The sequence below is a fragment of the Sciurus carolinensis genome, chromosome 1, assembly GCF_902686445.1.
Source record: "Sciurus carolinensis chromosome 1, mSciCar1.2, whole genome shotgun sequence".
In the NCBI taxonomy this organism is placed as follows: domain Eukaryota; kingdom Metazoa; phylum Chordata; class Mammalia; order Rodentia; family Sciuridae; genus Sciurus; species Sciurus carolinensis.
Window position 1 is genome coordinate 840,400 of NC_062213.1, and position 27,027 is coordinate 867,426.

General features: G+C 57.0%; 2 protein-coding genes across 11 annotated transcripts; one reads left to right on the forward strand and one right to left on the reverse strand.

Moving 5' to 3' along the window:
* Positions 1 to 1,291: 1,291 nt before the first annotated feature.
* Positions 1,292 to 11,607, forward strand: Cpsf1 (cleavage and polyadenylation specific factor 1). Of its 3 annotated transcripts, none has more exons than XR_007108875.1 (37): positions 1,292 to 1,503; positions 3,731 to 3,758; positions 3,837 to 3,970; positions 4,095 to 4,175; positions 4,260 to 4,411; positions 4,504 to 4,650; positions 4,770 to 4,909; positions 4,989 to 5,099; positions 5,177 to 5,270; positions 5,386 to 5,473; positions 5,549 to 5,671; positions 5,770 to 5,821; positions 5,897 to 5,991; positions 6,057 to 6,131; positions 6,213 to 6,293; positions 6,370 to 6,459; positions 6,564 to 6,674; positions 6,750 to 6,891; positions 6,967 to 7,145; positions 7,259 to 7,395; positions 7,463 to 7,637; positions 7,714 to 7,920; positions 8,039 to 8,128; positions 8,219 to 8,362; positions 8,442 to 8,594; positions 9,316 to 9,432; positions 9,501 to 9,591; positions 9,663 to 9,747; positions 9,828 to 9,969; positions 10,055 to 10,207; positions 10,283 to 10,459; positions 10,540 to 10,606; positions 10,676 to 10,723; positions 10,804 to 10,959; positions 11,076 to 11,164; positions 11,238 to 11,376; positions 11,453 to 11,607. XR_007108875.1 is itself a non-coding variant. In XM_047554373.1 (37 exons), the coding sequence occupies exons 1-37, from the start codon at positions 1,360 to 1,362 to the stop codon at positions 11,498 to 11,500; spliced, it is 4,326 nt and encodes a 1,441-aa protein (XP_047410329.1). In that variant the 5' UTR covers positions 1,293 to 1,359; the 3' UTR covers positions 11,501 to 11,607. The 3 variants fall into 3 exon arrangements, 2 of the variants coding, with proteins under 2 accessions (XP_047410329.1, XP_047410334.1); XM_047554373.1 differs by having other exon boundaries at positions 1,293 to 1,503; positions 11,035 to 11,164; XM_047554378.1 differs by having other exon boundaries at positions 1,293 to 1,503; positions 7,262 to 7,395; positions 11,035 to 11,164.
* Adck5 (aarF domain containing kinase 5) lies at positions 11,581 to 26,975 on the reverse strand. Of its 8 annotated transcripts, none has more exons than XM_047554389.1 (17): positions 26,914 to 26,969; positions 26,070 to 26,155; positions 24,646 to 25,446; positions 17,277 to 17,380; positions 16,358 to 16,507; positions 14,135 to 14,210; positions 13,824 to 14,024; positions 13,614 to 13,754; positions 13,420 to 13,533; positions 13,191 to 13,322; positions 12,998 to 13,081; positions 12,839 to 12,884; positions 12,644 to 12,722; positions 12,467 to 12,558; positions 12,142 to 12,394; positions 11,958 to 12,074; positions 11,581 to 11,871 (listed from the first exon to the last, which is right to left on the reverse strand). In XM_047554389.1, exons 3-17 carry the CDS (start codon positions 24,655 to 24,657, stop codon positions 11,766 to 11,768), a joined length of 1,707 nt encoding a protein of 568 aa, XP_047410345.1. In that variant the 5' UTR covers positions 24,658 to 25,446; positions 26,070 to 26,155; positions 26,914 to 26,969; the 3' UTR covers positions 11,581 to 11,765. The 8 variants fall into 8 exon arrangements, with proteins under 8 accessions (XP_047410345.1, XP_047410340.1, XP_047410352.1 ...); XM_047554384.1 differs by having other exon boundaries at positions 12,839 to 12,920; positions 26,914 to 26,968; XM_047554396.1 differs by lacking the exon at positions 24,646 to 25,446 and having other exon boundaries at positions 12,839 to 12,920; positions 26,914 to 26,975.
* Positions 26,976 to 27,027: the final 52 nt, after the last annotated feature.

The window sequence follows — 27,027 nt, forward strand, 5'->3', positions numbered from 1 at the left end:
TCCCAAAAGGCATTGAGGAATTACCCTCTTTCTTCTAAACCCAGCTCACATTACTGAACATGCCAAGATGGCTAGTAGCACGGGGGAAAGTTGCAAAAAGCCATGGGCTGGCTGGGCACACACCTGTAATCCTAGCAGTTTGGGAGATTGAGGCAGGAGGATTGCAAGTTCAAAGCCAGCCTCAGCAGCTTATCGAGGCCCTAAGCAACCTAGCAAGACACTGTCCAAAAATAAAAACAAAAAGAACTATGGATGTTGCTTACTGGTTAAGCACCCCTGGGTGCAACTTCCAGCAATAAACAAACAGAACAAAAGAAAGCATCCAGGGTCTCCCAGCACATTGCCTGCTTGTGCTATATGTGTGGGGTGGGTGCACGAGTGTGACCTGGACAGCAGGAGGGTCCCCTAGCCATGGCCCACCTTGCAGGGGCTTAGTGAAGTCTGGAGGGCAAGGGCCTCTGAATGGCGAAGCCGAGAGCCCTGAATCTGCCAGGTTGTGTGCTGGTGGCCCCATTGTCCCCCCCCTCCCCCGTCCATGATGATGAGATGCTCCTTTCTCAGAACCTTTGGCCACGGTCCAGCCCACCACTGACCTTCCCCACAGTGCCTCCCAGTCCCCCTCCTCACTTTATCTCTCATAAAGAACAGGCCACCGGGCAGGTCTGCCTCCACCTTCCAGCCCCAGCCAGCCCTGAGACGGGGCAGGGAACATCCCGCCTGAGTTCTCCCGGGAACTCTGCTTCTTCTGTGTCTGGCTCGCTCCCTGAGCTCCTGGTTCGTCTGTAAGGGCTCTGCCACCTGACAGGCCTGCTTGAGGGGTTCTGCGGGCTCTGTCCTGTTTATTATGGGGTGTCTGAGGTGGGAGGATGCTTCCCTCCAGCACTTTGGCAATACCCCGTGCCCCAAACAAAAACCAAACGAAACAAAAAAAGTAGACACCCTGTGATGTAAGAGCCCGGACTGCCCATGAGTCCGAGGAGGTAGTCTATCTTAACACATTTTAAGGGGCTTGGAGGTGGCTCAAAGGCCACTATCCGTCTGGGGACCCAAGTGACGCCAGTCCCCTGCTCAGTGATTGGGCGGCGGATTTGGGCGTGGCACGAACATGTTTCCAAGCCTTTCTCTGGGGTGTGATTACACTCTCTTTCGCTTGACCTCTAGGATTGAGGTGGGGGAGCTGGGGCCGCGCGCAGGGACCCTCTCGGCCGCCAGGGGCCGCTGCCGCCCGCCGCCGCCGCCGCCGCGCAGGCGCAGGAGGGCGGAACGCACGGCTCGGCTTCCGCGCGAGGTCGGATCGCGTCCGCTGCCGTCCCGGTCCCCCAGTCGTCCCCGGCGGCGTGCGGCGGCGGCGGCGTCACCATGTACGCGGTCTACAAGCAGGCGCACCCTCCCACCGGCCTCGAGTTCGCGATGTACTGCAACTTCTTCAACAACAGCGAGCGCAACCTGGTGGTGGCCGGGACCTCGCAGCTCTACGTGTACCGCCTGAACCGGGACGCCGAGGTAGGCCCGCGCCGCCCGCGCGCCGCCGTGCTCGGGTGCGCCGCAGGCGACCGCTGCGCCCGTCGCGCTTAGTGGCGCCGGGAGCCGCCCACGCGCCCGCGGAGGAGCCGCCGCCGCAGCCACGCACCGTTAGGCGCTCCTGCAGCCTGCCGCGCCGCCGGGAGGCTGGCGGGCCCTATGGCGTGAGCCCTGGCCGGCCTCGCATTGCCACCCTCCCGCCGCGGCCTCGGGCCGAGAGCGGCTTTGTCGGTGTTTGGAAACTGCCGCCCCGAGGCGGAGCCGAAGAACACGCCAGCCCGAGGCGCGGGGCTGAGTCCGCGCGGGGACAGGCTACTGGCAGAAGGGGGCGCCGGGCCGCGCTGGTTGCCAGAGCGACGAGGGTCCGACCGGGAAGGCTTCTCAGAGGAACGAGGCGGGCCCGCATGCGGAGCGGGACAGGTGTCGGGGCGGAGGAGGCCACCGCCTGCTAGTGCGGGCGGGCTGCGCAGAGCCCGGAGCGGCCCGCGAGGGGAGGAGCCTCCCAAGGGTTTTGCGTAGGGGCTGACCGGGCAGAGCGGGCTGCACAGCCTCCCCGTCCCCTCCTGGGCACCTGTCCCACCGCAGGTGTGTTTAACGTGCAGCGCTGTTGAGGTGTATGCACATCACGAGGCAAGCAACACAAAAGGACGTGCTGTTTTAGTGAGCTGTAATCGAACACGTTAAAAAATGACTTAAGCCAGGCGTGACTGCTCATGCCTGTAAACCCAGGAGCCTGAGACAGGAGGATTGCAAGTTCCGGGCCAGCCTCACGAATTTAGCGAGACCCTAAGCAACTTTGTGAGACCCTGTCTCAAAATAAAAAGAACAGGGGCTGGGGAAGTAGCTCAGTTGGTAGAGTGCTCATCTCGCAAGCACAATCCCCAGCACCGCAAAAAAAAAAAAAATAAATAATAAATAATAATAAAATAAAATAAGGAAATAAAAAGAACATAAAAATGACATGTTTTGAGATCAGTACTTGACTTTAACGTCAAAATTTCAGTCAAAACTGAAGAAGAGGTTTTTTGTTGTAAGTTACTGAGGATTGAACCCAGGGCACTCTACCACTGAACTGCATCCTTGGCCTTTTTATTTTTATTACTGTTATCTTTAAATTTTGAGACAGTCTCACTAAGTTTTTGAGGCTGGCATCAAACTCACAGCCTCTCGAGTTGCATGCACCACCACACAACCAGCTGAATGAATTCTTGCAAGTAAATACACATAGCATAATGTCGTGAGAACTTTTTTTTTTTTTTTTCCCCTTTCTTTTTTGTACTGGGGATTGAGCCCTGGACCCCACTCAGGCTTGGGAAGTGCTCTATCACTGAGTTAAACCCCCAGTTTTTTATTTTTTCTTTTGAGACCAGGTCTCACTAAGTAAGTTTCCCAAGCTGGCCCTGAAATTGTGATCTTCTCACTTCATCCTCCCTAGTCACTGGGGTTATAGGTGTGCACCAACACACCCTGCTAACTGCATCTTTGATTCTGTTTTGACAGTGGATTTTCAGGTTCATCTTTGAAAGATTCAAACAATTATTTGAACTTAAATAGTCTTCATTACCTGTTGTAGTGGACTTTTACTAATTAGAAGTTGTTACATCATTTTTTGTTGTTGGGTTTTTGTTGTTGTTGTTGTTGTTGTTGTTGTTGTTGTTTGATACTAGGGATTGAATCCAGGAGTGCTTTACTGATGAAATTCACCCCCAGCCCTACTTATTTTTTATTTTGAGGCAGGGTCTCCCTGAGTTGCCCAGGCTGGCCTCAAACCTGTCTTAGCCTCCTGAGGGTTAGGGTCGTAAGTGTGGCTACCATGCCTGTCTCAGCCTCATTTCCAACCCTGGAGCCTCCCAGTGGCTGCAGCACCTTGTCTCTGACTGGAGTCTAGTGCAGCCTGCATGTGCCTGGAGCAGCACTCTCAGGCTCAAGTCTGGGTGCGTAGCTGAGCAGGTGTGGGGGCAGATCATGAGTGCAGGCAGCAGATATTGGCTTCTGGGGAAGCTTTGAGGCAGAGACTTCCTGGGGAGGAGCCCGAGACCAGGCTCAGGGACATGGGTGGGTGAGGGTGCTCGACTGTCTCCAGGGCACCTAGTGGCAGGGACCAGCCCTGGGTGAACTTTTCCTACTCTTCCTCAGGGCTGTGTCTCTGGAAGAGGTGAGGCAGCCATGTGTGTGGACCCTCACTGCCTTCTCTTCCTATCCCTTCCAGGCCCTGACCAAGAATGACAGGAGCACAGGTGAGTACAGGAGTGGCCACCCTGGGTATGTGGGTAGCCAGGGCACCATCCAGATCTGACCTGCTGACCCTCTCCCAGAGGGGAAGGCCCACCGAGAGAAGCTGGAACTGGTGGCCTCCTTCTCCTTCTTTGGCAACGTCATGTCCATGGCCAGTGTGCAGCTGGCAGGAGCCAAGCGTGATGCCCTGCTGCTCAGCTTCAAAGACGCCAAGGTGAGTGGTACTCCTGATGGGGGGGTGGCAGGCATGGGGCAGGGAGTGGGGGTCAGGGCTACGCAGGGGCCTGCTGGCACCCCCAGGGTGGGCGGGGGCAGACAGTTCTGACCTCCTCCCTCAGCTGTCGGTGGTGGAGTATGACCCGGGCACCCACGATCTAAAGACCCTGTCCCTGCACTACTTTGAGGAGCCTGAGCTTCGGGTAGGCTAGCCCAATGACCAACTCCCTCCTTCCACCCCCAAAGCTGCCTGTGGGGTCTCCTGGCTGATGTCCCTCTGCCCCCAGGACGGCTTTGTGCAGAATGTGCACACGCCGCGCGTGCGGGTGGACCCTGACGGGCGCTGCGCAGCCATGCTCATTTACGGCACCCGACTGGTGGTGCTGCCCTTCCGCAGGGAGAGCCTGGCTGAGGAGCATGAGGGCCTCGTGGGCGAGGGGTGAGTGCTGGGGGTGGTTGTGGGTCTGAGGGGCCTGAGAGCCCAGGTTCCCCTCTGGGATACCCCCGCTGCTGACATCCCCGGCCCCCCAGGCAGAGGTCCAGCTTCCTGCCTAGCTACATCATTGACGTGCGGGCCCTGGACGAGAAGCTGCTCAACATCATCGACCTGCAGTTCCTGCACGGCTACTACGAGCCCACCCTGCTCATCCTGTTTGAGCCCAACCAGACCTGGCCTGGGTGAGGCCCAGGGATGCCCTCTGTGCTTCATCCCAGCTGCCCTGGGCAGAGGGGACAGGGATGTGGAGTTCAAGGAGAGGGTGGAACTGGGTGCCTAGCTGACCTACCTGCTGCTCCAGGCGGGTGGCTGTGCGGCAGGATACCTGTTCCATTGTGGCCATCTCGCTGAACATCACACAGAAGGTCCACCCTGTCATCTGGTCCCTCACCAGCCTGCCTTTTGACTGCACCCAGGCCCTGGCTGTGCCCAAGCCAATAGGTGAGGAGGGCCCAGCAGTGCCAAGTAGTCCCTGGGGCGGACGCAGTGAGCCTACCCACCAGCCCGTGTTCGCCTCCAGGTGGGGTCGTGGTCTTCGCGGTCAACTCGCTGCTGTACCTGAACCAGAGCGTTCCCCCGTATGGCGTGGCTCTCAACAGCCTCACCACAGGCACCACTGCCTTCCCCCTGCGTGAGTGTGACTGGCTGCGAGTGGGCGGGCTGTGGATGTGGCAGGACCTCCAGGTGGCCCGACCACTTTCCTCACAGGCACTCAGGAGGGTGTGCGGATCACTCTGGACTGCGCCCAGGCCGCCTTCATCTCCTACGACAAGATGGTCATTTCCCTCAAGGGTGGCGAGATGTGAGCCCCTGGCCCTGTCTGCCCTGGGACCCCCACATCCCCTCCCCTGCTCACTCAGCCCTGCCCCCAGTGCCCACCACCCCCAGCCCCACTCAGCAGCCTGCCCCACCCACAGCTACGTGCTGACCCTCGTCACAGATGGCATGCGCAGTGTCCGTGCTTTCCACTTTGACAAGGCAGCTGCCAGTGTCCTCACCACCAGTGTGAGTAGTGGCGGTGGTGGCGGTCTTGCCCTGGGTCCAGGTCTGTCCTGCTCTCACCCTCACGTCCTCCCTCAGATGGTCACCATGGAGCCTGGGTACCTGTTCCTGGGCTCACGGCTGGGCAATTCCCTCCTCCTCAAGTACACAGAGAAGCTGCAGGAGCCCCCAGCCAGTGCTGTCCGTGAGGCTGCCGACAAGGTGGGTGCTCATGGTGGGGGCCCTGGGTCTGCCTGGCCACTACCCCTTGGTGCAGGACGGCCTGGAAATGCTGCTCTTCTCCATCTCCTGCCTCGCAGGAAGAGCCTCCCTCCAAGAAGAAGCGAGTGGACCCCACAGTGGGCTGGTCAGGTGAGGGTTGGACTAGTGGTTTGGGGCCGGGGCTGGGAGCCAGGGCCCAGCTAAAGTGCGCTGTATGTGCCACAGGGGGCAAGTCGGTGCCACAGGATGAGGTGGATGAGATTGAAGTGTATGGCAGTGAGGCCCAGTCAGGCACACAACTGGCCACCTACTCCTTTGAGGTGAGACTGGGGACAGCAGTGGGTGCCTGTCCCCTCTGCCCACCTGACTGCTGCTGTGTCTGCAGGTGTGTGACAGCATGCTCAACATTGGACCCTGCGCCAATGCTGCTGTGGGCGAGCCTGCCTTCCTATCTGAAGAGGTGCCAAGGGTCTGGGCCTGGGGGGTGGGGGCTGGGGGCTGGAGCATGGCTGGGACAGCATCTTTACCTCCACCTGTGCAGTTTCAGAACAGCCCTGAGCCAGACCTGGAGATTGTGGTTTGCTCCGGCTATGGGAAGAATGGTGCCCTATCAGTGCTGCAGGTGTGTAGGCATGTGGGGGGGCCTGCTGGTGGGACCTGAGGAGGCTGACCCCACTCCTACCCCGTCTTCATCCCAGAAGAGTATCCGGCCCCAGGTTGTGACAACCTTTGAACTTCCTGGCTGCTATGACATGTGGACAGTCATTGCCCCTGTGCGCAAGGAGGAGGTAGGTGGTGCCTGAGGCGATAGTGACTGGTGGCCGGGGGGCAGCTGGGTCTGGTGGTCATGACCACCATGGCTCTCTGTCCTCCCCATCCTTGGCCCTTGCAGGAGGAGACACCTAAGGCAGAGGGCTCAGAGCAGGAGCCCAGTGCCCCTGAAACAGAGGATGATGGCCGAAGACACGGGTTCCTCATTCTGAGCCGGGAAGACTCAACAATGGTGAAGGGTGGGGTCTAGATTTGGGGTCTGGGGGTCCCCCTGGGGAAGGGTACAGCTCACTACTGTTTCCCACAGATCCTGCAGACTGGCCAGGAGATCATGGAACTGGACACCAGCGGCTTTGCCACACAGGGCCCCACGGTCTTTGCTGGGAACATTGGGGACAATCGCTACATTGTCCAAGTGTCACCACTGGGCATCCGACTGCTAGAAGGAGGTGGGTAGGGAATGGGGAAGCAGGTCCTGGGCAGTGCGTGCTGACCTCCCTGGTCTGACCATCCTGTGCCCACAGTGAATCAGCTGCACTTCATCCCAGTGGACCTGGGTGCCCCCATTGTGCAGTGTGCCGTGGCTGACCCCTACGTGGTCATCATGAGCGCCGAGGGCCACGTCACCATGTTCCTGCTCAAGAGTGATTCTTATGGCGGCCGCCACCACCGCCTGGCACTGCATAAGCCTCCACTGCACCACGTAGGCCTCGCCTTCCGTACCTGCTGTCCCTGCCCGCTGCCCCCCACCCTGCCCCTGCTGTCCCTGCCCCACTGCCCCCCACCTGCAGCTGAGCCTTGCCTCACTCCCTGCAGCAGTCCAAGGTGATTACACTCTGCCTGTATCGTGACGTTAGTGGCATGTTCACCACTGAGAGCCGCCTGAGTGGGGCCCGTGATGAGATCGGCGGCCGCAGTGGCTCAGAGGCCGAAGGACTGGGCTCAGAGACCAGGTGTGCGGGGGGCTGGGGTGCAGAGACCTGGTCACCGTGGCAGGTTCAACACGTCTGTGCTCTCCAGCCCTACAGTGGATGACGAGGAGGAGATGCTGTATGGGGACTCCAGCTCCCTCTTTAGCCCCAGCAAGGAGGAGGCCCGGAGGAGCAGCCAGCCCCCTGCTGACCGAGACCCTGCTCCCTTCCGAGCAGAGCCCACCCACTGGTGCCTGCTGGTGCGGGAGAACGGCACAATGGAGGTGGGTGAGCCTGTGTGGCCTGGTAGCCCTGGCAGGATGGCAGGCCCTCCCGGCACTGACTGCTGTCCCCCATCAGATCTACCAGCTTCCTGACTGGCGGCTGGTGTTCCTGGTGAAGAACTTCCCTGTGGGGCAGCGGGTCCTGGTGGACAGCTCCTTTGGACAGCCCACCACGCAGGGTGAGGCCCGCAAAGAGGAGGCCACACGCCAGGGGGAGTTGCCCCTGGTCAAGGAGGTGCTGCTGGTTGCCCTGGGGAGTCGTCAGAGCAGGCCCTACCTGCTGGTGAGCGCCCTTGATGCCTGCCCGAGGCTGGGTCCTGCCCTCACAGCCCAACTCATGGCTCTCCCCTGTCCTCGAGGCCCAGCCCCACCTCTGTGGCCCCACCCTGCCTCACTTCCAGGTGCATGTGGACCAGGAGCTGCTCATCTATGAGGCTTTTCCCCATGATTCTCAGCTTGGCCAGGGCAACCTCAAAGTTCGCTTCAAGAAGGTGCAGCTGCTGGACCCTTTGTGGGTGCCTTGGGGTGGGGTCCAGGCTGCAGGGTCTGAAGAGCCTGGCGTTCGTCACTTCCTCCACTAGGTCCCACACAACATCAACTTTCGTGAGAAGAAGCCAAAGCCATCCAAGAAGAAGGCAGAAGGTGGCAGCGGAGAGGAGGGGTCTGGGAGCCGGGGACGTGTGGCCCGTTTCCGCTACTTCGAGGACATTTATGGCTATTCTGGGGTAGGCAGGCAGCTTTGCTTGGGCTTGGGAGTGGGGAAACAGGACCTTACCCACATGTTCTCATCGTACCTGTCTCCAGGTGTTCATCTGTGGCCCCTCACCCCACTGGCTCCTAGTGACTGGCCGGGGGGCTCTGCGGCTGCACCCCATGGGCATCGATGGCCCCATCGACTCCTTTGCTCCATTCCACAATGTCAACTGCCCCCGAGGCTTTCTGTATTTCAACAGACAGGTAGGAAGGCTAACCCGGCTGCTCCACTGGCACCGATGCTGCCCTGGCAAAACCAGGCGCCAGGGACGGGGGACCCTCAACTGCAGCTCATCCCAGAGAACTGGAGATGAGTGTCTAGAGGAGGGTAGGGCCAAAGAAGTGGAATCTGGGGCTTAATGCCGGGAGGTCTAGAGGCTGGAGCAGGTGGCAGTAGAGGGCAGTGTCACTGCTTGGGACACACCCTGAAAGCCCCGCTCAGGAGCCACTCTGGGTTGGCTTCAGCTCCATACTGCACCTTCACTGCTGTGTAACTCTGAGGGAGGCACACACTTTTCTGGGCTTGTGTTCTCATCTGTGCCACCCGCATGGCAGTGGTGACCACCTGAGTCACTCAGGCACCTCAGTGTTGTGTTTCCAAGGGGCTGATAAACTTGGCCTGTCCTTGGATGGAGACTGTGACTAGCAGGGGTTCCCTCTGCCTGGTTTCTGCAGTCCCTGGCATGGCCAGTCTTGGGCTTACTTGACTGTTAGCCTCTCGTATCCTCTGGGTGTGGGCTCCCATACCCTGTGCTATGTTCCTCAGTCAGGAGGATGGACAGGAGTCTATTGATAGAAGGCAAGGGGTCTGATCACCAAAGCTGCAGCCCTTCCTGACCATCCCCAGACATGGTGACCCTGGCCACGCAGCACCCTGGGGAGGACTGTGGCCCCAGGCCTTGCTGACTGTCTCCACCCACCCCAGGGTGAGCTGAGGATCAGTGTCCTGCCTGCCTACTTGTCCTATGATGCCCCATGGCCCGTCAGGAAGATCCCGCTGCGCTGCACAGCTCACTACGTGGCTTACCATGTGGAGTCCAAGGTCTGCCCCCTCCTCCCCAGGCACCCCTCCCCAGACACATCAGGCGTGTGACACCCTTCAACCCCCAGGTGTACGCTGTGGCCACCAGCACCAACACACCCTGTACTCGCATCCCACGCATGACTGGCGAGGAGAAGGAGTTTGAGGCCATTGAGAGAGGTACATGCCGCCAGGAGTCGGCCGGGCCATGCCCAGGGCTGGCTGTGACCACCCCTTCCTTGTCCCTGCAGATGACAGGTACATCCACCCCCAACAGGAGGCCTTCTCCATCCAGCTCATCTCTCCAGTCAGCTGGGAGGCCATTCCTAACGCCAGGTGAGGTTGGACCCAGTGGGGGCTGCTTGGTGGCAGCAGGGCAGGGCTGGGGTGTCCTGATGCAGCCTGGCCTTGTGCAGAATTGAGCTGGAGGAATGGGAACACGTCACATGCATGAAGACAGTGTCGCTGCGCAGTGAGGAGACTGTGTCCGGCCTTAAGGGCTACGTGGCTGCTGGAACCTGCCTCATGCAGGGGGAGGAGGTCACATGCCGTGGGCGGGTAAGCAGCCAGCAGGTGGGGACAGGCAGCCCCTGGCGACCCCTCTGCCATCCCCTCTGCCACCCATGTCCCCTCGTCCTGCCAGATCCTCATCATGGATGTGATCGAGGTGGTGCCCGAGCCTGGCCAGCCCCTGACCAAGAACAAGTTCAAGGTCCTGTATGAGAAGGAACAGAAGGGGCCTGTGACTGCCCTGTGCCACTGCAACGGCCACCTGGTGTCGGCCATTGGCCAGAAGGTACGCCACTGTCCCTGCTTCCCTGGGTCTACCTGCTCACCCTGCCCCCTGTGCTCACCCCCTCCTGCCCCCCAGATCTTCCTGTGGAGCCTGCGGGCCAGTGAGCTGACGGGCATGGCCTTCATCGACACCCAGCTGTACATCCACCAGATGATCAGCGTCAAGAACTTCATCCTGGCTGCGGATGTCATGAAGAGCATTTCATTGCTGCGCTACCAGGAAGAGAGCAAAACGCTGAGCCTGGTGTCCCGGGTACCTCACGTGGCCCTGGGTACAGGTGGGAGCCAGCTAAGGCCCCTCCTGACACCCCCTGCTTCCCTCCCTGCCTGCAGGACGCCAAGCCCCTGGAGGTGTACAGTGTAGACTTCATGGTGGACAACGCCCAGCTGGGCTTCCTGGGTGAGTGAGGTCTTGGGGGAGTCCCAACTCAGGGGTGGCTGGAGCTGACTCTGGGTCTTTGCTCCCCAGTGTCTGACCGAGACCGCAACCTCATGGTGTACATGTACCTGCCAGAAGGTGAGTGGCTCCCTCCCTCACTTCTGCCAGGCTGGGTGCTGGGCACTGGGTAGGCAGTGATCTGAGTTCCTCTGACCCAGCCAAGGAGAGCTTTGGGGGGATGCGCCTGCTGCGCCGGGCAGACTTCCACGTGGGTGCCCATGTGAACACGTTTTGGAGAACGCCATGCCGGGGGGCCACGGAGGGACCCAGCAAGAAGTCCGTGGTGTGGGAGAACAAGCACATCACATGGTTTGGTGAGTGGGGGGTGGAGGGAGAGGGACAGGTGTGTGTGTGTGGGGGGTTGACCCAGCTCACACTGCCTCCCCCAGCCACACTGGATGGCGGCATCGGGCTCCTGCTGCCCATGCAGGAAAAGACCTACCGGAGGCTGTTGATGCTACAGAACGCACTGACCACCATGCTGCCCCACCATGCTGGCCTCAACCCCCGTGCCTTCCGGTGAGCACCCGCCAACCTCCTGGCCCTGCCCACCCTCCTGAGTTGCCCTGACCTCACACACCCACCTCCCCAGGATGTTGCACGTGGACCGGCGCATCCTACAGAACGCTGTGCGCAACGTGCTTGACGGCGAGCTGCTCAACCGCTACCTGTACCTCAGCACCATGGAGCGCGGGGAGCTGGCCAAGAAGATTGGCACAACCCCCGACATCGTGAGTCTGCCTGCCACTCCTGCCCAGCCCGTCCCTGCCCCACTCAGCCGTGCCCTGACTGCTCCTCACCTTACAGATCCTTGATGACCTGCTGGAGACTGACCGGGTCACCGCCCACTTCTAGGCATGTGGATGCCAGCCACCCCTGCACACTGCCTCCCACCCCTCCCCACTTTTGTACAAAACAAGGAAAACAGATCGTTTGAGAGGAGTTGTGTGGTCATTGCTGGTCAGACAGAGCCCCACAGTGCTTCCCCCCAGTCCCCACGTGCAGGCCATGACTGCTCCATGCCCATGGTGGGCAGCAGCCATCTGCCTGATGTCAGTGTGCCAGGGCTGCAGGCCCTGCTGGCCCCGGGCAGCTGTGTGGTTGTCCTGGCCCTGCAAGCCTAGGTCTCCAGGTACTGGTAGAGCTCCTCAGCCTGAGGCACAAAGCCCAGGTGGACCAGAACTCGCACCAGGAGGGCAGTGAGCTGCATGGTCAGGGTCTCCAGCCTGTGGGAGGGTAGATTAAGGGGGTGTCAGACTGGTGGGGAGAAGGCCCAGGCCCACCACCCACCCAGTCCCACATGTCCACTCACCTCAGGGCCACCTCAAATTTGAACATCTCCCAGGCTACCTTCAAGTGGCGCAGAAGGCCGCTGCCGTAGATACCCCGATACGCTGCTCCCACCAAGCGGCTCCAGCCTCGGACTGCACTGCATCGGGCACAGGCATCAGCCCATGGGCCTCGCCCGCTCCCAGGGAACCCCCTCGGTCACTAACCTCTTGGCCATGAGGAAGTAGCGGTCCACAGGGGTGCCGAGAGCCACATTGATGGCGCGGACAGTGTTGATGTTGCGCAGCACCAGCAGCATGGACCGAGGCAGTGCCCTGAGTACCTGCATGATGCCCTCGAAGTGGTCGCGGGCCATGTCCTGCATGTAGGCCACCTCCTCACGGCTGGGCAGGTGGGAGCGCCACAGCTGCCCCAGGCGCACGGGCCGCTGCATGAGCATCTCGGAGAACAGCAAGTAGTCTGTGGAGGCAGGACCTGAGCTGGGCTGTGTCCAGCTGGCACTGCTCGACCTGGGGCTGCACCTTCCCTCACCTTGTACACCGAGTGCAGCTGCGTGCTCCTTCATCGCAGCCTCGTCTCTCAGGATGATGGTGCGCCACAGCTGACACAGGGCTGACCGGTCCCTGTGGGAGGGTCTGCGTGAGCCCCATGACCCAGGGCGAGAAAGGTCAGGCCACCAGGAGACAGTCCCACCTGCCCACAGCTCACTTCTCGTCCAGGAACTGGTAGAGCCCATGGTCCAGCAGCACCAGCTCTGCCTTCCCGTCCGGGCCTCTCCGCACCAGGACTACAGACACAGCAAGTCAGCCCAGGCCACCCACCCCAGGGTCCTGCCCTCAGCAGGGTGTTAGACACAGCAGGTCAGCCCAGGCCACCCACCAAGACCTCCCCCAGGAGTCCTACCATTGCCAGGGTGGGGGTCAGAGTGGATGAAGCCTGTGTAGAATATCTGCTCAGCAAAAGCCTGGATCAGCTTCTCTGCTACCTGGGAGGGCAGGATGTGCAGCAGAGGGCAGCACACCTGCCCCCACCCCCACCCCCCACCAGGTGCATGCCACTCACATCCCGCACTGCCAGCCCCTGGCTCTTGATGGCCTCCACGTCGTTGACCTTGCAGCCCTCACAGAAGTCCGCCGTCAGCACGCGCTGTGGGAGAGCAAGAGGTTGAGCCCAGAAGGCCTGAGCTGCGGCCCCCCCCAGGCCAGCCTGGCATTTGTCCTTGTGCACTTGTCCTTGTGCACCTGTCCTTGTGCACCTTGCTGCACTTGTCCCAGTGCACTCGGGGGACTGTGACGTAGCGGAAGTGCTTCAGCTCCTGCGCACAGCGCTCAGCATTGCGGCCCTCATTCTCAAAGTCCAGCTCCTGGGCCAGGGTCCCCTTTAGGTCCTGGGGCCACATGTGGGCAGTTGGTCAAGGTCCAGGACCATCTCCCGCCCACGGCCTGGACGATTCAGCTCCCTGGGTTGCCATTGGGCAGCACTACCTGCAGGACCCAGCTGAAGCTGAAGCTGGGGTGCATCAACCCCACAAGCTGCAGCAGGAGCTCCAGTGCGTGCACGTCCCCATCGAAGCGGTCCTGCAGGTCGATGTACTGCACCTGCAGCAGGCGGGGTGTCGGGGACCCAGGGCTGCCACCCAGCCCAGAGCCCGCCTGGCACATGGTGGGGGCCCAGGTACCTTCACAGCCACGGCAGTGCCATCGTGCAGCTTGGCACGGTGCACCTGAGCCAGGCTTGCAGCAGCCAGTGGCTGGTAGTCGAACTCCTGGAAGAGCTCAAGGGGCAGGGCCCGGAAGTCTTCTAGGAACAGCTCGTCCACCTGGGAGGAGCCAGCACTTGGAGCTGCAGGGAGCACTAAGCAGCCCCTCCCTTCCTCTGGCAGCCTTACCTCCTGGAGGCCCCGCGTGAGGGCCCGGTCCTCAAGCACACGCAGCGTCCTGATGTACTCTGGGGGCAGCAGGTGGTTGAAGGAGCATAGCCCCTGGCCCAGCTTCACATAAAGGCCACCATTGCGGATGGCCCCTGCCACCAGGGCGTCAGCTGCCCGCTGGTGACAAGCAGACATCACCTCCACGTACCTCGGGCTGTTCTGACCACAGACATGGAGGAGAGGATGGGGGCAGGCAGCCACCTCCTCAGTCCCCAGGGCACCCACCACCTCCAGTGTGCCCCCTGCATGCCCAGGGCATGGAGACAAACCTCTTCTACCCCTCGCAGGATGACATTTGTGCACCACCAGTAGTCCAGGGAGATGTACAGGCCAGTCCCCAGGGACCTGTGGGCAGAGGCAGTTTTAGCCCCTGAAGGCAGACTGTGCACTCCTGTGCCGGGTTCCTTTTCTCAGCCCTATCAGGGGCTAGCCTCACCCCTGCCAGCCCCTTGTGTCAAGGGAGAGATGGAGCTGGGGCCCAGCCTCCAGCACTTAACACTTGTGAGCTAGTGCTTGCTGGTCAGTCTCAGTCCCACATCTGCACAAGGCCACCTTCATTCCTCACCATAACACCCACGTGAGTCCAGGGAAGCGGGAGGGAGAGACAGTAGACAGGGAGGAAGGGTCTCCAAGACCCAGAGAATCAAAGCTGCTGCTCCTCAGAATGGAGCCTGAGGGGTGGGGATCACGGAAGGCCTCTCAACTGGAGGCTCAGAACTCAAAGGTGGGTGGTCTAATCCCAGTCTCAGCTGGGAGGGGAAGGGTTCCTCCAATTCTGGGTTACAAGTCTCTCACCACCATGGAAGTAGCAAGGTCAAGCCATGCCCTGCACCTGCTGAGCTGTCCTCCACAAGCTGGACCTTCCCACAAGGGGGAATGTCCACTGCAGAGGGGGTATGTGGCCAGGAGAGTGAGCATGGAGCAGGACTGCTCAGCTCCCTCGGACTCCAGGAGGACCTTCCTTCTTGAGCAGTGCAGACCTAGAGCCATCAGGTGGCTATCCTCAGGGAGACATGAAGGACTGTGCCAGGAGTGGGAGGCGCCCCGGGAGCATGCGGTCTTCCAGCCAGGAGGACACAGTCTGCAGGCACACATCCCAGGCACGACTTTGCCTCACAAGGCCTGTGTGCACCCGGAGTTGCTCCAACCACCTCCACTCCAGGTTACCCCAGGCTCCTTGGAAAGAGGCTGGGCAGGGAAAGACTGGAGAACCCAAAGCATCCTGCAGTGCCAGGATGCAACAGAATGCTCAGAAAAGGAACACAAGCCAAAGGACAGAGGAAGGTCATGGCAAAGCCTCAGGGTGGGCACAGGCACACACGGGTAAGCAGGGAGCATTTTCTTTTTTGAGGGACAGAGGTTACTAGGGATTGAACCCAGAGGCATTTTACCACTGAGCTACATCCCCAGCCCTTTTAATTTTGAGACGGGGTCTTGCTGAGTGGCTTAGGGCCTTTCTAAATTGCTGAGGCTGGCTTTGAACTTGTGATTCTGCCTCCTGAGGACTATAGGTGTGCACCACCACACCTGGCACATGGAGCATGTTCACTTCACTGTTTAAAATTTTTCACAATAAAATGTTGGAGAAGTTGGATATGGTGGCCCATGCCTGTAATCCCAACAACTTGAAAGTCTGAGGCAGAAGGATCGCAAGTTCTAGGCCAGCCTGAACAACTTAGCAAGGCCCTAAGCAACTCAGTGAGATCCTGTCTCTAAACAAAAATAATACAATAAAAAATAAAGGGCTGGGGATGTGGTTCGGTGGTAAAGCACCCCTGGGTTCTATCCCTGGTACCAAAAAAAAAAATTGGAGACAAAAAGGACACAAAAGCCAGGGTGAAGGGGGACCCCCGAGTAGAATCTGGAACAGTTTAGCAAAAAATGATGCTACCTCCAGTAGCACATTGAATAAAACAGAGAGGTTGGATGGTATGAATAAGCAATGGCTCATAACTGGCAGAGGAGAAACTCCTTACTAAAGATGTTGAGGGAGTGGCTGAATTAGAACCACCTCTGACCTCCATGGACAATTCACTGGAATAGCTCAGTGAGTGGCACTGTGGAGCCATGGGAGGAAGGGCAGCAGGCTGGCATCACCATGATGAGACATCAGGGGCCAAGGCCTGTTGGTGCCTTGGGCTGGTGCCCAAAAGGGTCAACTTGGAAGGGCATGGTAGCTGTGCAAGGCCTGCCTCCATTCTGCACTGAGTCAGGAGAAGCATGGAAGAGCACGTGTGCTAGGAACAGGGCAGCAGCTCTGTCCAGCCCAAGCCTGTCTGGGACAGCAGTTCTCCTGTGGTGGGGTGAGAAGAGAGGTGGGCAGCTGCCATCTGGCCAGGGTCTGTGGGGCTGTGTCCAGAAAGAGGCCCACTTCAACATGGGCCTTGTCCACATGTGGCATGGCAGTCAAAGACACCTGGAAGAGGGTGAGAGTCCCTGCAGAACACTGCAGCCCTTCCAAGGACAGGCACAGCCCACCTGCGCCCTTCTACCTGCCAAAGCGCCCAAAGCCATCCACCACAAGCCGCATCTTCCTCTTCTCCCGCGCCTCTGCTGTGAAATAGCGGATTCCAAGGAGCAGGGGCACCCCCAGCACAGTGGCAGACAGTGTCCTCTTCCATAGTGGCATGGGACTTGAGGTCCTGAGGGGCAGATGGGAACTGCAGGATCTGCCCTCCCAAGGCTGAGCCTACCCCAAGGACTGCAAGCAGCCCTGAGGGAAAGTCTCCCCGCCTTCAGTCCCACTGCTGCCACTGGATGTACAGTGGCTCAGTCAGATTGAAGCAACCTGGAGAGGTCTGCACTCCATGGGATGAGGGCCACTCCACTGCCAGAGTCACAGCCACCATCCCCTCAGGACAGTGACTGGTAAGATACGCAAACCCAGTTGAGAGCTAAAAACAGCCGAGCAGAGCTCTGTACTGCCCAACACAGGAGGCTGGCTCATCGACCTGTGTCCATTCCCAGTCTGTCTGTCCCAAGGACATAGGTCTGAGCACATGCAGACACTGGGAGGAAGGGCTGTCCAATGTGGTCCAACCTCACTGGCCTCAGGGCCTTGGAAGACTTTCCGTCCACTTGGAACATACCTTCCCACCTCTTCTTCTGGCTGCTCCTACCTCTTGACTGACCCACCCATGGCAACACCCTCTCCATGCTCAGAATGGTCGCCCTGTTTATGTGCTGAGGTGGATGGCTATCCTCCTGATCTGCCAGCATCTGCTGGTGATGCTGTGCTGGGTCAGGACCAGGGTGGTCTTGGTCCCAAGGCACTGTATAGGTGCAGACACATCAGGCTTTGTGGGTACAAAAGAAGATCCTGCTTAGGCCCCTCTGCCTCCACCTCCACCCTGACACAGGTCACCTCCCTGCCTGGGGGAGGTGCATGCCCATGGCATGGAGAATGGTTACCTTGCAGGTGGGCTCCTGAAGTTCCTCCTGAAGAACACTGCAGGGCAGGGCCAGGGCTTCCACCTGCTTCGCAGCAGAGCCAAGTGGAAGGGGCAGAGTCGCAACTGCAAAGAGTCGGTAGGTAAGCTCAGCAAGGGGAGCAGCCTTCAGGCCTCTGTGGACCCAGGAGGCCCAGGGCGCCTTCACTCACTGGCCACCACCTGACATGCCATCCAGATGTTTCCAGGGCTGCAGCCAGGATGCAAGGACAAAGAAGCAAGCCTAACTCTTAAGAGCAACACACCATAGGCAAGGAAAGATTGGGGGGTGGCTGAAAATGCCTGACTTTCAAAGTCCCCTCCGTCTCTGCAGGAAGACTTCATCATGGCATGGCTCATCTGTGCCAAGACCCACCATCGCTCTTTTGGTGGTCCTGTGATCTATCACTTAATATTTCCTGATGCTGAGACCAATGACCATAGAAAGGCAGGCCACCTCCAGGCGTGCAAACAATTCTAAGGACTGTGAAACAACACAAAGGTCAAAGGACAAGGCTCATGATCTACTGTCCCAGGAGAACAGGCTGACCACACCTTTTTCTGCTCAGTAAGACTACAAGCTGCAGGCACTGATTCTCAAGAAAACTACAGAGGCAAGAAGGGGTGCCCTAGGCAGAGGTGGGTACACCATCCACCCTGCAGCCCATTGGCTTTACCTCCTGACCCCAGACACCTCCAGTGCCACGACATATGCACAGCCTAGAGAGGCCCAGGGAATAGGAGACTTGATCATGCGCTATAGAGAGGCTCAGAGCAGAAGCTAGGAAATGCCTGCAGAGCAGCTAGCTCTAGCGGCCATCCTGACCACCACCTACCTCATCTGAGTCCTCCATTCCATGCCACACTGCCCAGGGCACACAGACAAACTAGCCCTGCTTGCAACAAGGACCAGAGCTCCACAGCCAGCCCAGAGAGCACAGGGTGGAGGCACACACCATGATTTGGACAGTGGATGGGACTTCCAGTGTCCCCTGAGGTCAGGATGGCGTGGGCATCTCTGAGGAGTGGGAAACAGGCTTATGTGGCTGGAAAGTAGAACTTTGCCCAGAAGAGGGGGTTGCTCCAAAAGAAAAGGACAGGCACACAGCAAGCTGGATTCAGCAGGACACTCTAAGGGTCCCAGGGCTGCAGGGAGGAAGTGAGGGAGAACTAGGTTGAGCCCCTACTCGGGAAATTAGCCCAACAAGGCAGGGGCAAGCGTCCAGTTAGAGGAGACTGGAGCCAGTGGATCCAGGACAGGATGGCCTGAGGCTGGTGCCTTGGTACCATCCCACACCTGCTGCCACTCTGGCTCTCAAGGGTTCTGCTGTGACTAATCTTCCGAGCAAAACCACCAGCCCAGTGGATAAGAAGCAACATCAGGGCTGGGGTTGTTGCTCAGTGGTGGAGCACTTGCCTAAGCATGTATGAGGCACTGGGTCCCATTCTCAGAACCACATGTAAATAAATGAATAAAATAAAGGTCCATTAACATCTAAAAAAGATATTAAAAAAAAAAAAAAAGAAGAAGAAGCAACATCAGCCACCAGCTGCTTCCCAGTGCTTGATGGGCACCTTCTGACCCTGAAATATAAGCAATCATAAGGTATGGAACATCCTCTAATAACAACCCGGTCTCTTCAGAAAGTAGCGTGAGCCAGGAATTGAGCACTGCTGGTACTGGGCACAGGCATTAACTTTCTCTGCTTCTATAAATATCTGAAATTTCTCCCATAACAGGAAATTAAAACAAACAGTCACAGGAAAAGGTGGGAAGAGCACTACAGACAGGCACCACGGCAAGTGCAAGAGCCTCAGTCAGGAGGGAAGATGCCTGCTTGCAGGACATTTTGAGGTCCACAGGCAAGACTGAACGTGGACTAAGCAACAGACAGAGAATTATTAGGAATTTAGGCATGAAAAACTACCATGGCTACATGAGAATGTCCTTGCTTAGTGGATGCATATTAAAGTGTTAAGAGTAAAATGTCTATGATTTACTTTCAAATGGTCCAACAAAAACATTTTTCCAAGCAGAAACAGAAAACAGTTAAGGCAGCATATTAATAAGGAGTAGAGGGGCTGGGGAGATAGCTCAGTTGGCAAAGTGTTTGCCTTGCACACACAAGGCCATGGGTTCAATTCCCAGCACCACCAAAAAAAAAAAACAAATAAGGAGTAGATTGAAGCAGTAGTTATCTGGATAACTGACTACATTAAATTCCAGCAACCTGGAAGGCCGAGGCAGGAGGATTGAAAGTTCAAAGCCAACCCAGGCAACTCAGTAAGACCCTGTCTCAATAAAGTTCTGGGGATGTAGCTCAGGGGTACAGCACCCCAGTTCAATCCCCAGCATCATTATAAAAATAAATTGGGGGAAATGCTTTCCTGAACAAAAATTGCAAAATATCTGCTCTAGTACTGAAAGTCCCAGTTGAGAAAGTGGCGTTTTGGAGCTGAGGCAGCTCCCACAGGGTGGGGGTCCTCACCTGGGGTGACTGTGCCCACGACACTGGCACTGAAGGGAGACGCTTCTCATTATCACATGATGTGCCCTCAGGTAGAGCCCAGGGTGCTGCTCATACCAACAGTGCACAGGATCCCAGAAGCTGAGGCTGGGAACCTCAGGAGGAACTCTGGATGGGCTTTTGAGGCTGGAATCCTGGTTCCAGCCCTTAACTGGCCATGCAGACTGGGGTAAATTACTTTTCTCTCTGTCCCTCAGTTTTCCTGTCCATAAAGTGGGGATCAACGGACAATCAATGTGCGAGACAAGCCCACAAAAAGGTTGTACCACAACCCTTTGCAAAGTCCCTGGAACAGTGCCTGACATACCAGGTGCTGTGAGTGTGTGCTTGGCAGGCAGACAAGCTCTGAGGCCATGCTGGGCTCAGGATTCCCAGCATAGCTCTCCAAGGCTTTCTCCCAACACCAAGGCCCCCACTGGCCCCCTCGGTGAGTCCCAGCTCACCCCATCTAACAGGACAATCCCATACCTACTTACTGAGTTGAATTATTTAAGAGTGGCAGATTCCTGCTGCTTTCAAAAGGAGAAGTGTTTTAATCCAGAAGAGAAAGGAGACTTCCAACATGCGCAGACAGGTTATATGCAAAGATGAAGAGAGGTTCCCACTAACCACAAGAGGTCAGGAGAAGAGGGCTGGCTGCAGTTTCCAAGGGGACAGCAAGAGAAGAAGATGGCCAAGGCTGACACAGTGACTACTCTTGAGATTCAGCATTCAGAAGAGAAGGGGCCACATGGCATTCTCGCCAACAGGCAGGACTGGAGAGGTGCAGGCTGTGGGTGCTCACACCAAGGTCACAGAATCGGGATCCCTCTGCACCAGGCAGGGCCAGGGCTCACACACAGCTGCCAAAGACAAAAGGCTGAACCCAGCATCACATGGCTCCCAAGGACAATGTGAGGGCTAGACAGGAAGGGCCTTGGAGGTGGCAGATGGGAGAATCAGGCTGAGGGAGGGCTCACACTCCATGTCCCACCAACTCTGCCCTTCAGGGAGATTCAGAGGAACATTAGGAAGGGTTCCCCACAAAGGAGCATATGCACAGCCTAATCAAGCATCAGCCAGTCAGCAGCCCCTCAGGTTTTCTGGCAACCCCAGTGCAATGGCAGTGTCTAGATGGCAACGTCATGCTGAGGGGTATTGCTGAGGAGGTAGAGTCCAACAAGCACTGAACTAAGTTGGGGCAAGGCCAGTGTGCCAGGAGAAGCCCCCATCTGGGTAAAGGAGGGGCACCTTCAAGGTTGGCGAGGGGAGCTCACTCAGGGCTGGCACTTAACAGACATGCCACAAAAGGGGGTGTCTCTTATAATGGGGACTTTATGTGTCCTCACGCACAAGACCTGGAGAAGCTGGGAGGAGGACCCAAGCTTAACTGCTTCCTCAGGTGACACTTTCTGTGACACACTAGCCTCAGCATCCTATGGTAAAATCTTTTGTTGTTGTTGTTGTTCTATTTATTTTGTTTTATTTTATTTATTTGTTTATTTGTTTATTTATTTATTTTTTATGGTGCTGGGGATTGAACCCAGAGCCTTACGCATGCCAGGCAAGCACTCTACCAACTGAGCTATATCCCCAGCCCAATTTTATTTTTTTATTTAACTTTTTTTTTTTTATTTTTACAGACTGCATTTTGATTCATTGTACACAAATGGGGTACAACTTTTCATTTCTATGGTTATACACAACGTAGATTCACACTTTTCATGCATCATACATAAACATAGGGTATACGGTCTGTTTCATTCTACTATCTTTCCTTCCCCCACCCACTCCCGCCCCATTTTCCTCTACACCATCCAAAGTTCCTCCATTCTTCTCTACCCACCCCCCTGCCACACCTCTTGTTATGTATCATCATCCACTTATCAGAGAAAACATTCGGCCTTTGGTTTTTTGGGCTTGGCCTATTTCACTTAGCATGATATTTTCCAACTTCATTCATTGGTAAAATCTCTTCATGAGCAGGGATCCCTGAGGCCACAGTGCTCGACATTATTCCCAAGGGCAGAGAGTCAAGCACACTGTCCCCAAAGGTTTGGAGGAAAAAAAAAAAAATCAAGTCACCTGAAAAACACTTTAACATCACTTTCATATATTAAAACACATGGTTCTTGGGCAGAGAAGAACACTGACTTGAACCATCTTACAATGAAACTGGAGGCTCTGGGAGCTCCTGATAACTGTCCACTGTCATCAGGACTCCAGTGGGCAAGCTGGGGGCTGAGTGTGCAGGTCCCAGTACATCACCGGCACAGTACAAGCTGCTCTCACGGCTGAGGTCAGGAGGGTCTGGTTCCTATGCACCACACTCAGCCACAGTTTCCTGCTCTATTCTTAGGAGCCCATACTCCGGTAGAAGCTCTGGCCCTGGGATCCCACCTGCAACACCCCTCCCCACCCGTGGCTTCATCCTGCCTACCATGTTCCTCTTCCCTGGTTCCTCTTCACCTCGTATACCCCTTTCTCACTGTCCTTCTCTCGGGCTGGCAAGAAAGTGAATTTATAGCACCTGTCTGGCTGGACCAAGCAGGGTTCACCTCCCAAGAAGCTTTGCACTTCTAGGATTGAGCACTGTCCTGGGGTCACTGGGGTCATGCAGACATACAACACATACTTGTTGAGTAACAAAAGGGACCAAGCTTGGGATGGGGTTGTGGCTCAGTAACAGAGCACTTGCCTAGCATGTGTGAGGCACTGGGTTCAGTACTCAGCACCACATAAAAATAAATAAATTAATTAAAGATATAAAAATACAATAACATTAAAAAGTGGGGGCAAGCACAGAACTAACCAGAACCCCACATGGCACACACTAGGACTTCTGCCAAGCAATAGACAGAAGGTCACAGTCAGGCAACAGAGGGCAAGTCCAGCCCTAGATAGGACAAAAGTGGACAAGATCTCATGCTGATGGCCCCAGAGCGCCCACAAGCTCATGGGGCAATTCCACTGCCTGCCTCCTAGGGTAGGAAGTCCAGGGTTCTGCAAGCGATCAACTCTGAAATTCCCATCATGTTACAGACATTTTCAGAATCCAAAAAGGGGATGTTGGGGCTGTGTTGTGGCTCAGTGGTAGAGCATAGTACACATGAGGCCTGGGGTTCGATCCTCAGCACTACATAAATAAAGGTATTATGTCTACCTACAACATAGTAATAAAAAAAAAGGGTGTGGGGGACCAAGCCTGCAGCCAGAATAATTTCCACCATATTGCACATAAACCAAACTCCTCCCAGAACAGGACCACTAAACCAAACACAAAAAGGCAGAGAAGACTGGGTCCCAGGACACTGTCCCACATATCACCAGCTCCTCCCCATTGGGGCAATACACTCCTGCCTACCTGGGACTGCTTTGGCCATAAGGGTCCCAGCAGCTCCCTCTCCCCTTCCAGTATGGACAAAATGAGATTGTCTCCCTTTACCCCAGCCCTTGTACATGCGTGCATGGCCTATCTGCAGAAAGAAACAATTGCTCAGTTCTCCAATAGCTGCTGTTTTCAGTGGAAACAAATCTGTAAAGTAGCAAAAGCAAGCTCTGTGCATTACCTCTCCAACAGATACCCACAGATACCCAAAGTGTGGCTGTCAGGCAGAGTATGGCTGAGCCTTCCTGTTTTCCAATTCCCTGCAGGTCAGAAAGCAGACTGGAAGTAAGATGAAAGGTGGCCACAGACAAGCCAGCCTGCAGCAGGAAGAAGCAACTGTGAGTCTCAGGATAAGGCCTTAAAAGAGGGAACTGGAACCAAGCAGCCTTATGGCAGGATCCAAAGTGCTATGCACCCCAACAAGAAAGGAAACCGGGTACAAGAAGAGATAGACTGGGAACCTGAGTCACAGAATTGTCTGCTGACCAGAAATGCTGTCTTTCAAGGGCATGAAGCCTGTCAGTGCTCAAAGCCTTCTAGGCCAAGCTGTACTTGCTACTCACATCAGCTCCTGCTCAGGGGCTAACACCTGCCCTGCCTACTCCCTGGGGCTGTCTAGAGGATTGGTGGCCTGGTATGTGAGGAAGCATTGCCAGAGGTCAATTCTGTCTCTGCCTGACTCTCAAACTAACATCACTCCACGGTGTCAGTCCAGAAAACACTCTCATGCAGCAAAGCTGCTCACTGCAAGCCATGAGTCGGCAGAACTCACCATCTTATCAGTACCTACACCTTCAAGGCCAAGCTTACTAGAAAAGCACAAGCTCTACAAAACAGTCCAAAAAGGAAAACCGCGCAGGAGGCTGAGGCAGGAGGGTTATGTCAACTTTGAGGCCCACCAGAGCCATTTAGCAAGACCCTGTCTCAAAATAAAAAAAAAGTAAAAGGGATGGGCATGTATTTCAATGATAGAGCACCACAGGTTCAGTACCCAATACTGCAAAACAAAAACAAACAAACGAAAAACGCTGCTGTGGAAAGGGCCATAATCCAGGGCACCTCCAAGGACAGGGACATCTCCAGTGTGGAAGACAGGGGCCAGGGAGGGGAGGGCCACCCTGAGCTCATCCGGGCCCACTAATTCCCTCCTCTCCCTCAAGCAGAAGAGGGAACAGGTTCTCCAATGGAGGGGAGGGTTCCTGCAGCACGCAGGGACTGGAGGGGTGTCCATCTACCCCGGTGGACTGAGAGGACTGGGGCGGGGCGCTCAGGCTGCGGCCTCTCCCCGGGCTATTAGGTGGTCAGTTCTCTCCCTAGGGGTCAGAGGACCAGGTGGAGTCGGAGACCCCTAGGGTCGCAAAGAGGAGAGAGACAGGAGGGGGCCTGAGGGAGTCTGGAGCACTGAGGTGGGGGTCCTGGGCATGCGGGGTCGGATCCCGGGACGAGCGGATTCTCACCGGCCGCCACATGTCCCCGCCGCGCTTCACAGAACTTGGTCGCTGGCGTCCCGGCGCCCAGCAGGCCCTGCGGGAGGACGCGCGGTGCGCGTGCGCACCCGGCCCTCGAGCCCCGCCCCGGAGGTGGGCGGGGACTGGAGGCCACACCCGGTCCCGCCCTCCTTTGAGGCGCAGCAGCGTCCCCTGGCGGTGGCTGACTGCCCAGCGTCGGGCTCCGGAATCTCGCTCGCCGGAGATCTCGGGTTAGATCCCCGAGCACACCAGGGAGCCCTTGGAACTTCCCTGACCACGTCACCCGCGGCAAGGGCTGAACAAGAAACTAGCCAGACGAAGCGTAAAGGTCTTGGGGCTTCCCGAGGTCTCCTGAAATGGTCCCTACTCAACATTCCGTGTACCTAGGATGAACGAATCTCTTTAACTTCCTCGGGATTCACTTTCCTCCCTGCAAAAACGAGGTGGTAACTCATAAGCTTGTCGTCAGGTGTGACGCCCAGACTTCACTTGCATTGAGCCCGTGATACTTAGCAGCATCTGCAGGTGTTGCCATGGATGGAGCCTCTTCCAGAGGGGCCCTGCCGCTTGCCGGTTTCCCGACTCTCCTCGAGCTCCCTGCTATTGCCGTGCGGCAGCCCCTCCTCTCAGCAACTACCCCTCGGTCTCTGTGCATCTCTGGCCCGTTCCTCCTGTGGCCTGGCCGCCCTGCCGTGGTCACTGTGATCTTCCAGGCACCTTGAGCACCTGCTCCCTTTTTCCACACTTGGCTATGGTGTATGAAGCTGCCTTCTGGAACAATTGGAGACTCTAGGGATTACATATCAGGGAAGCAGAGGGTCAAAGAGGAGGGGGAAGCAAAGGCCTTGGGCCAGAGAAACCGAAGGCAGCAGCACCTCCCACAGGGCCACCCTTTCTGGCCCTGCCCCTTGACACACCCATGACAAGAACTCTGTAGTCTGGATGTCTGGGGCGTCTCTAAAAGCAGCTAGGGTGCAGTGGGCCATGGACAGAAAGGACTCAAGGTGCACTAACCCTAAGATGGGTATGGGAGGGAGAAGGTGTTCAGGGACTAAAGGTACTCAGTTGTAGCAGATGGCCAACTGTAACCCAGACAGCCTGAGAGGGAGCTGCTCATGAGTTCCTAGGCCCCATGAGGCCAAGCCTGCACTCTAGAAAGACAGGCTCGGGTCCTGAGGAGGGCCACTGGGGTTGGAACTTCAGACCTGTCTAAAGATTTGGGGCCATGGGAGCCCCCTGGAATCTCCTGAATACCTGCCCACCCCAGGAGATAGGTGAGCACCAAAACACGGCAGAGTGGAGTCTCAGCCAGTGGCCTGGCTCAGTATTCACAACTGATTTGGTAAGTTAATATTAAGTAGTATTTCTGAAGTGTCAGGATTTATACGTGAGGCCCTCCAGCTGAGCAATACCTCAGAAGCTGTGAGATCTCAGTGTTTTGGAGCCAGGAACCTCAGGCTCTGGTTGGCACAGCAGGGTAGGAAAGAGTGACCTCCACCTGCAAGATAAGAGTGATGAGGCTTGGGGAGAAGGTGTGGGCCAGACAGGTATAGCAGGGGAAGGCTCAGCCTGGCCTCTGTGAGTGCCCACCTCGAGACACAGGCAGAGCTGGTGTTTGCAAGAGTCTGAGGGGGCTTGCTCCTGTGGGGTCCCTCACGTGCCCAGGTTCTTGCCCCTCTGACAACAGGACTGTGACTCCATTTTGTGCAGCCTCTGGAGGCCCTGACCCATGACTCAGGGCCTGCCCCTCACGACTTGGGAGGCTGTGGTCACTTCCTTGCAGAGCCAGTTTTCTCCTTTCCAGGTCAGCCTGGCAGCACCCCAACAGAGATAACTACTGCAGCTCCAGGCCTGCTACAGCTGGTCGACCCTCACTCCAGCTCAGGACCTGAGACCTCAAATGGCACCAGGCACCAGGACCCAGCCAGAGCCCTGTCCATATCAGCTGCCTGTCTCTCCCCACCTGCCTGTCTCAGGATCTGGTTGTCTTTTTCTCACCTGGCACACCAAATCCATCCCCTCCTGTTACAGGAGTCCCTCCTCCTGGCCCCTCTTCCTCCAGGGGGCCATGTGGTAGGATAAGGTCCTCTGTCTCCTGCACCCAGAGCCATCTCACCTCTCAGGGTCACTCTGAATGGACACGCAACTGCATTCCTATCTACCATTCAACAAAAACCCTCCTCTCAGCCTGGTGTTCTGGACTCTGGAGCTTACAATAGCCCTACCGGGATTCCAGGATCAACCAAAATCTCTTACTCCTTCCACAGCAGGTCTTTGTCCGGCTCATCCCCATTCTCCCTCCTGTCCTGTCCGACATTGCCAGGCCCCTTTGGCCTTGGCCATATCCACAATCTGTTGTTCCCGGGCCAC

Excerpts from the sequence above, each read along its gene's own strand:
- Cpsf1 (XM_047554373.1), top strand. The coding sequence starts at position 1,360 with ATGTACGCGGTCTACAAGCAGGCGCACCCTCCCACCGGCCTCGAGTTC. Across the intron at positions 3,759-3,836 it reads CAAGAATGACAGGAGCACAG|AGGGGAAGGCCCACCGAGAG; the intron begins GTGAGTACAGGA and ends ACCCTCTCCCAG. Across the intron at positions 8,595-9,315 it reads TTCTGTATTTCAACAGACAG|GGTGAGCTGAGGATCAGTGT; the intron begins GTAGGAAGGCTA and ends CACCCACCCCAG.
- Adck5 (XM_047554384.1), bottom strand. Across the intron at positions 14,211-16,357 it reads GGCTTTGGGCGCTTTGGCAG|GTCCCTGGGGACTGGCCTGT; the intron begins GTAGAAGGGCGC and ends CTCTGCCCACAG. Across the intron at positions 12,559-12,643 it reads TACCAGTTCCTGGACGAGAA|GGACCGGTCAGCCCTGTGTC; the intron begins GTGAGCTGTGGG and ends ACCCTCCCACAG.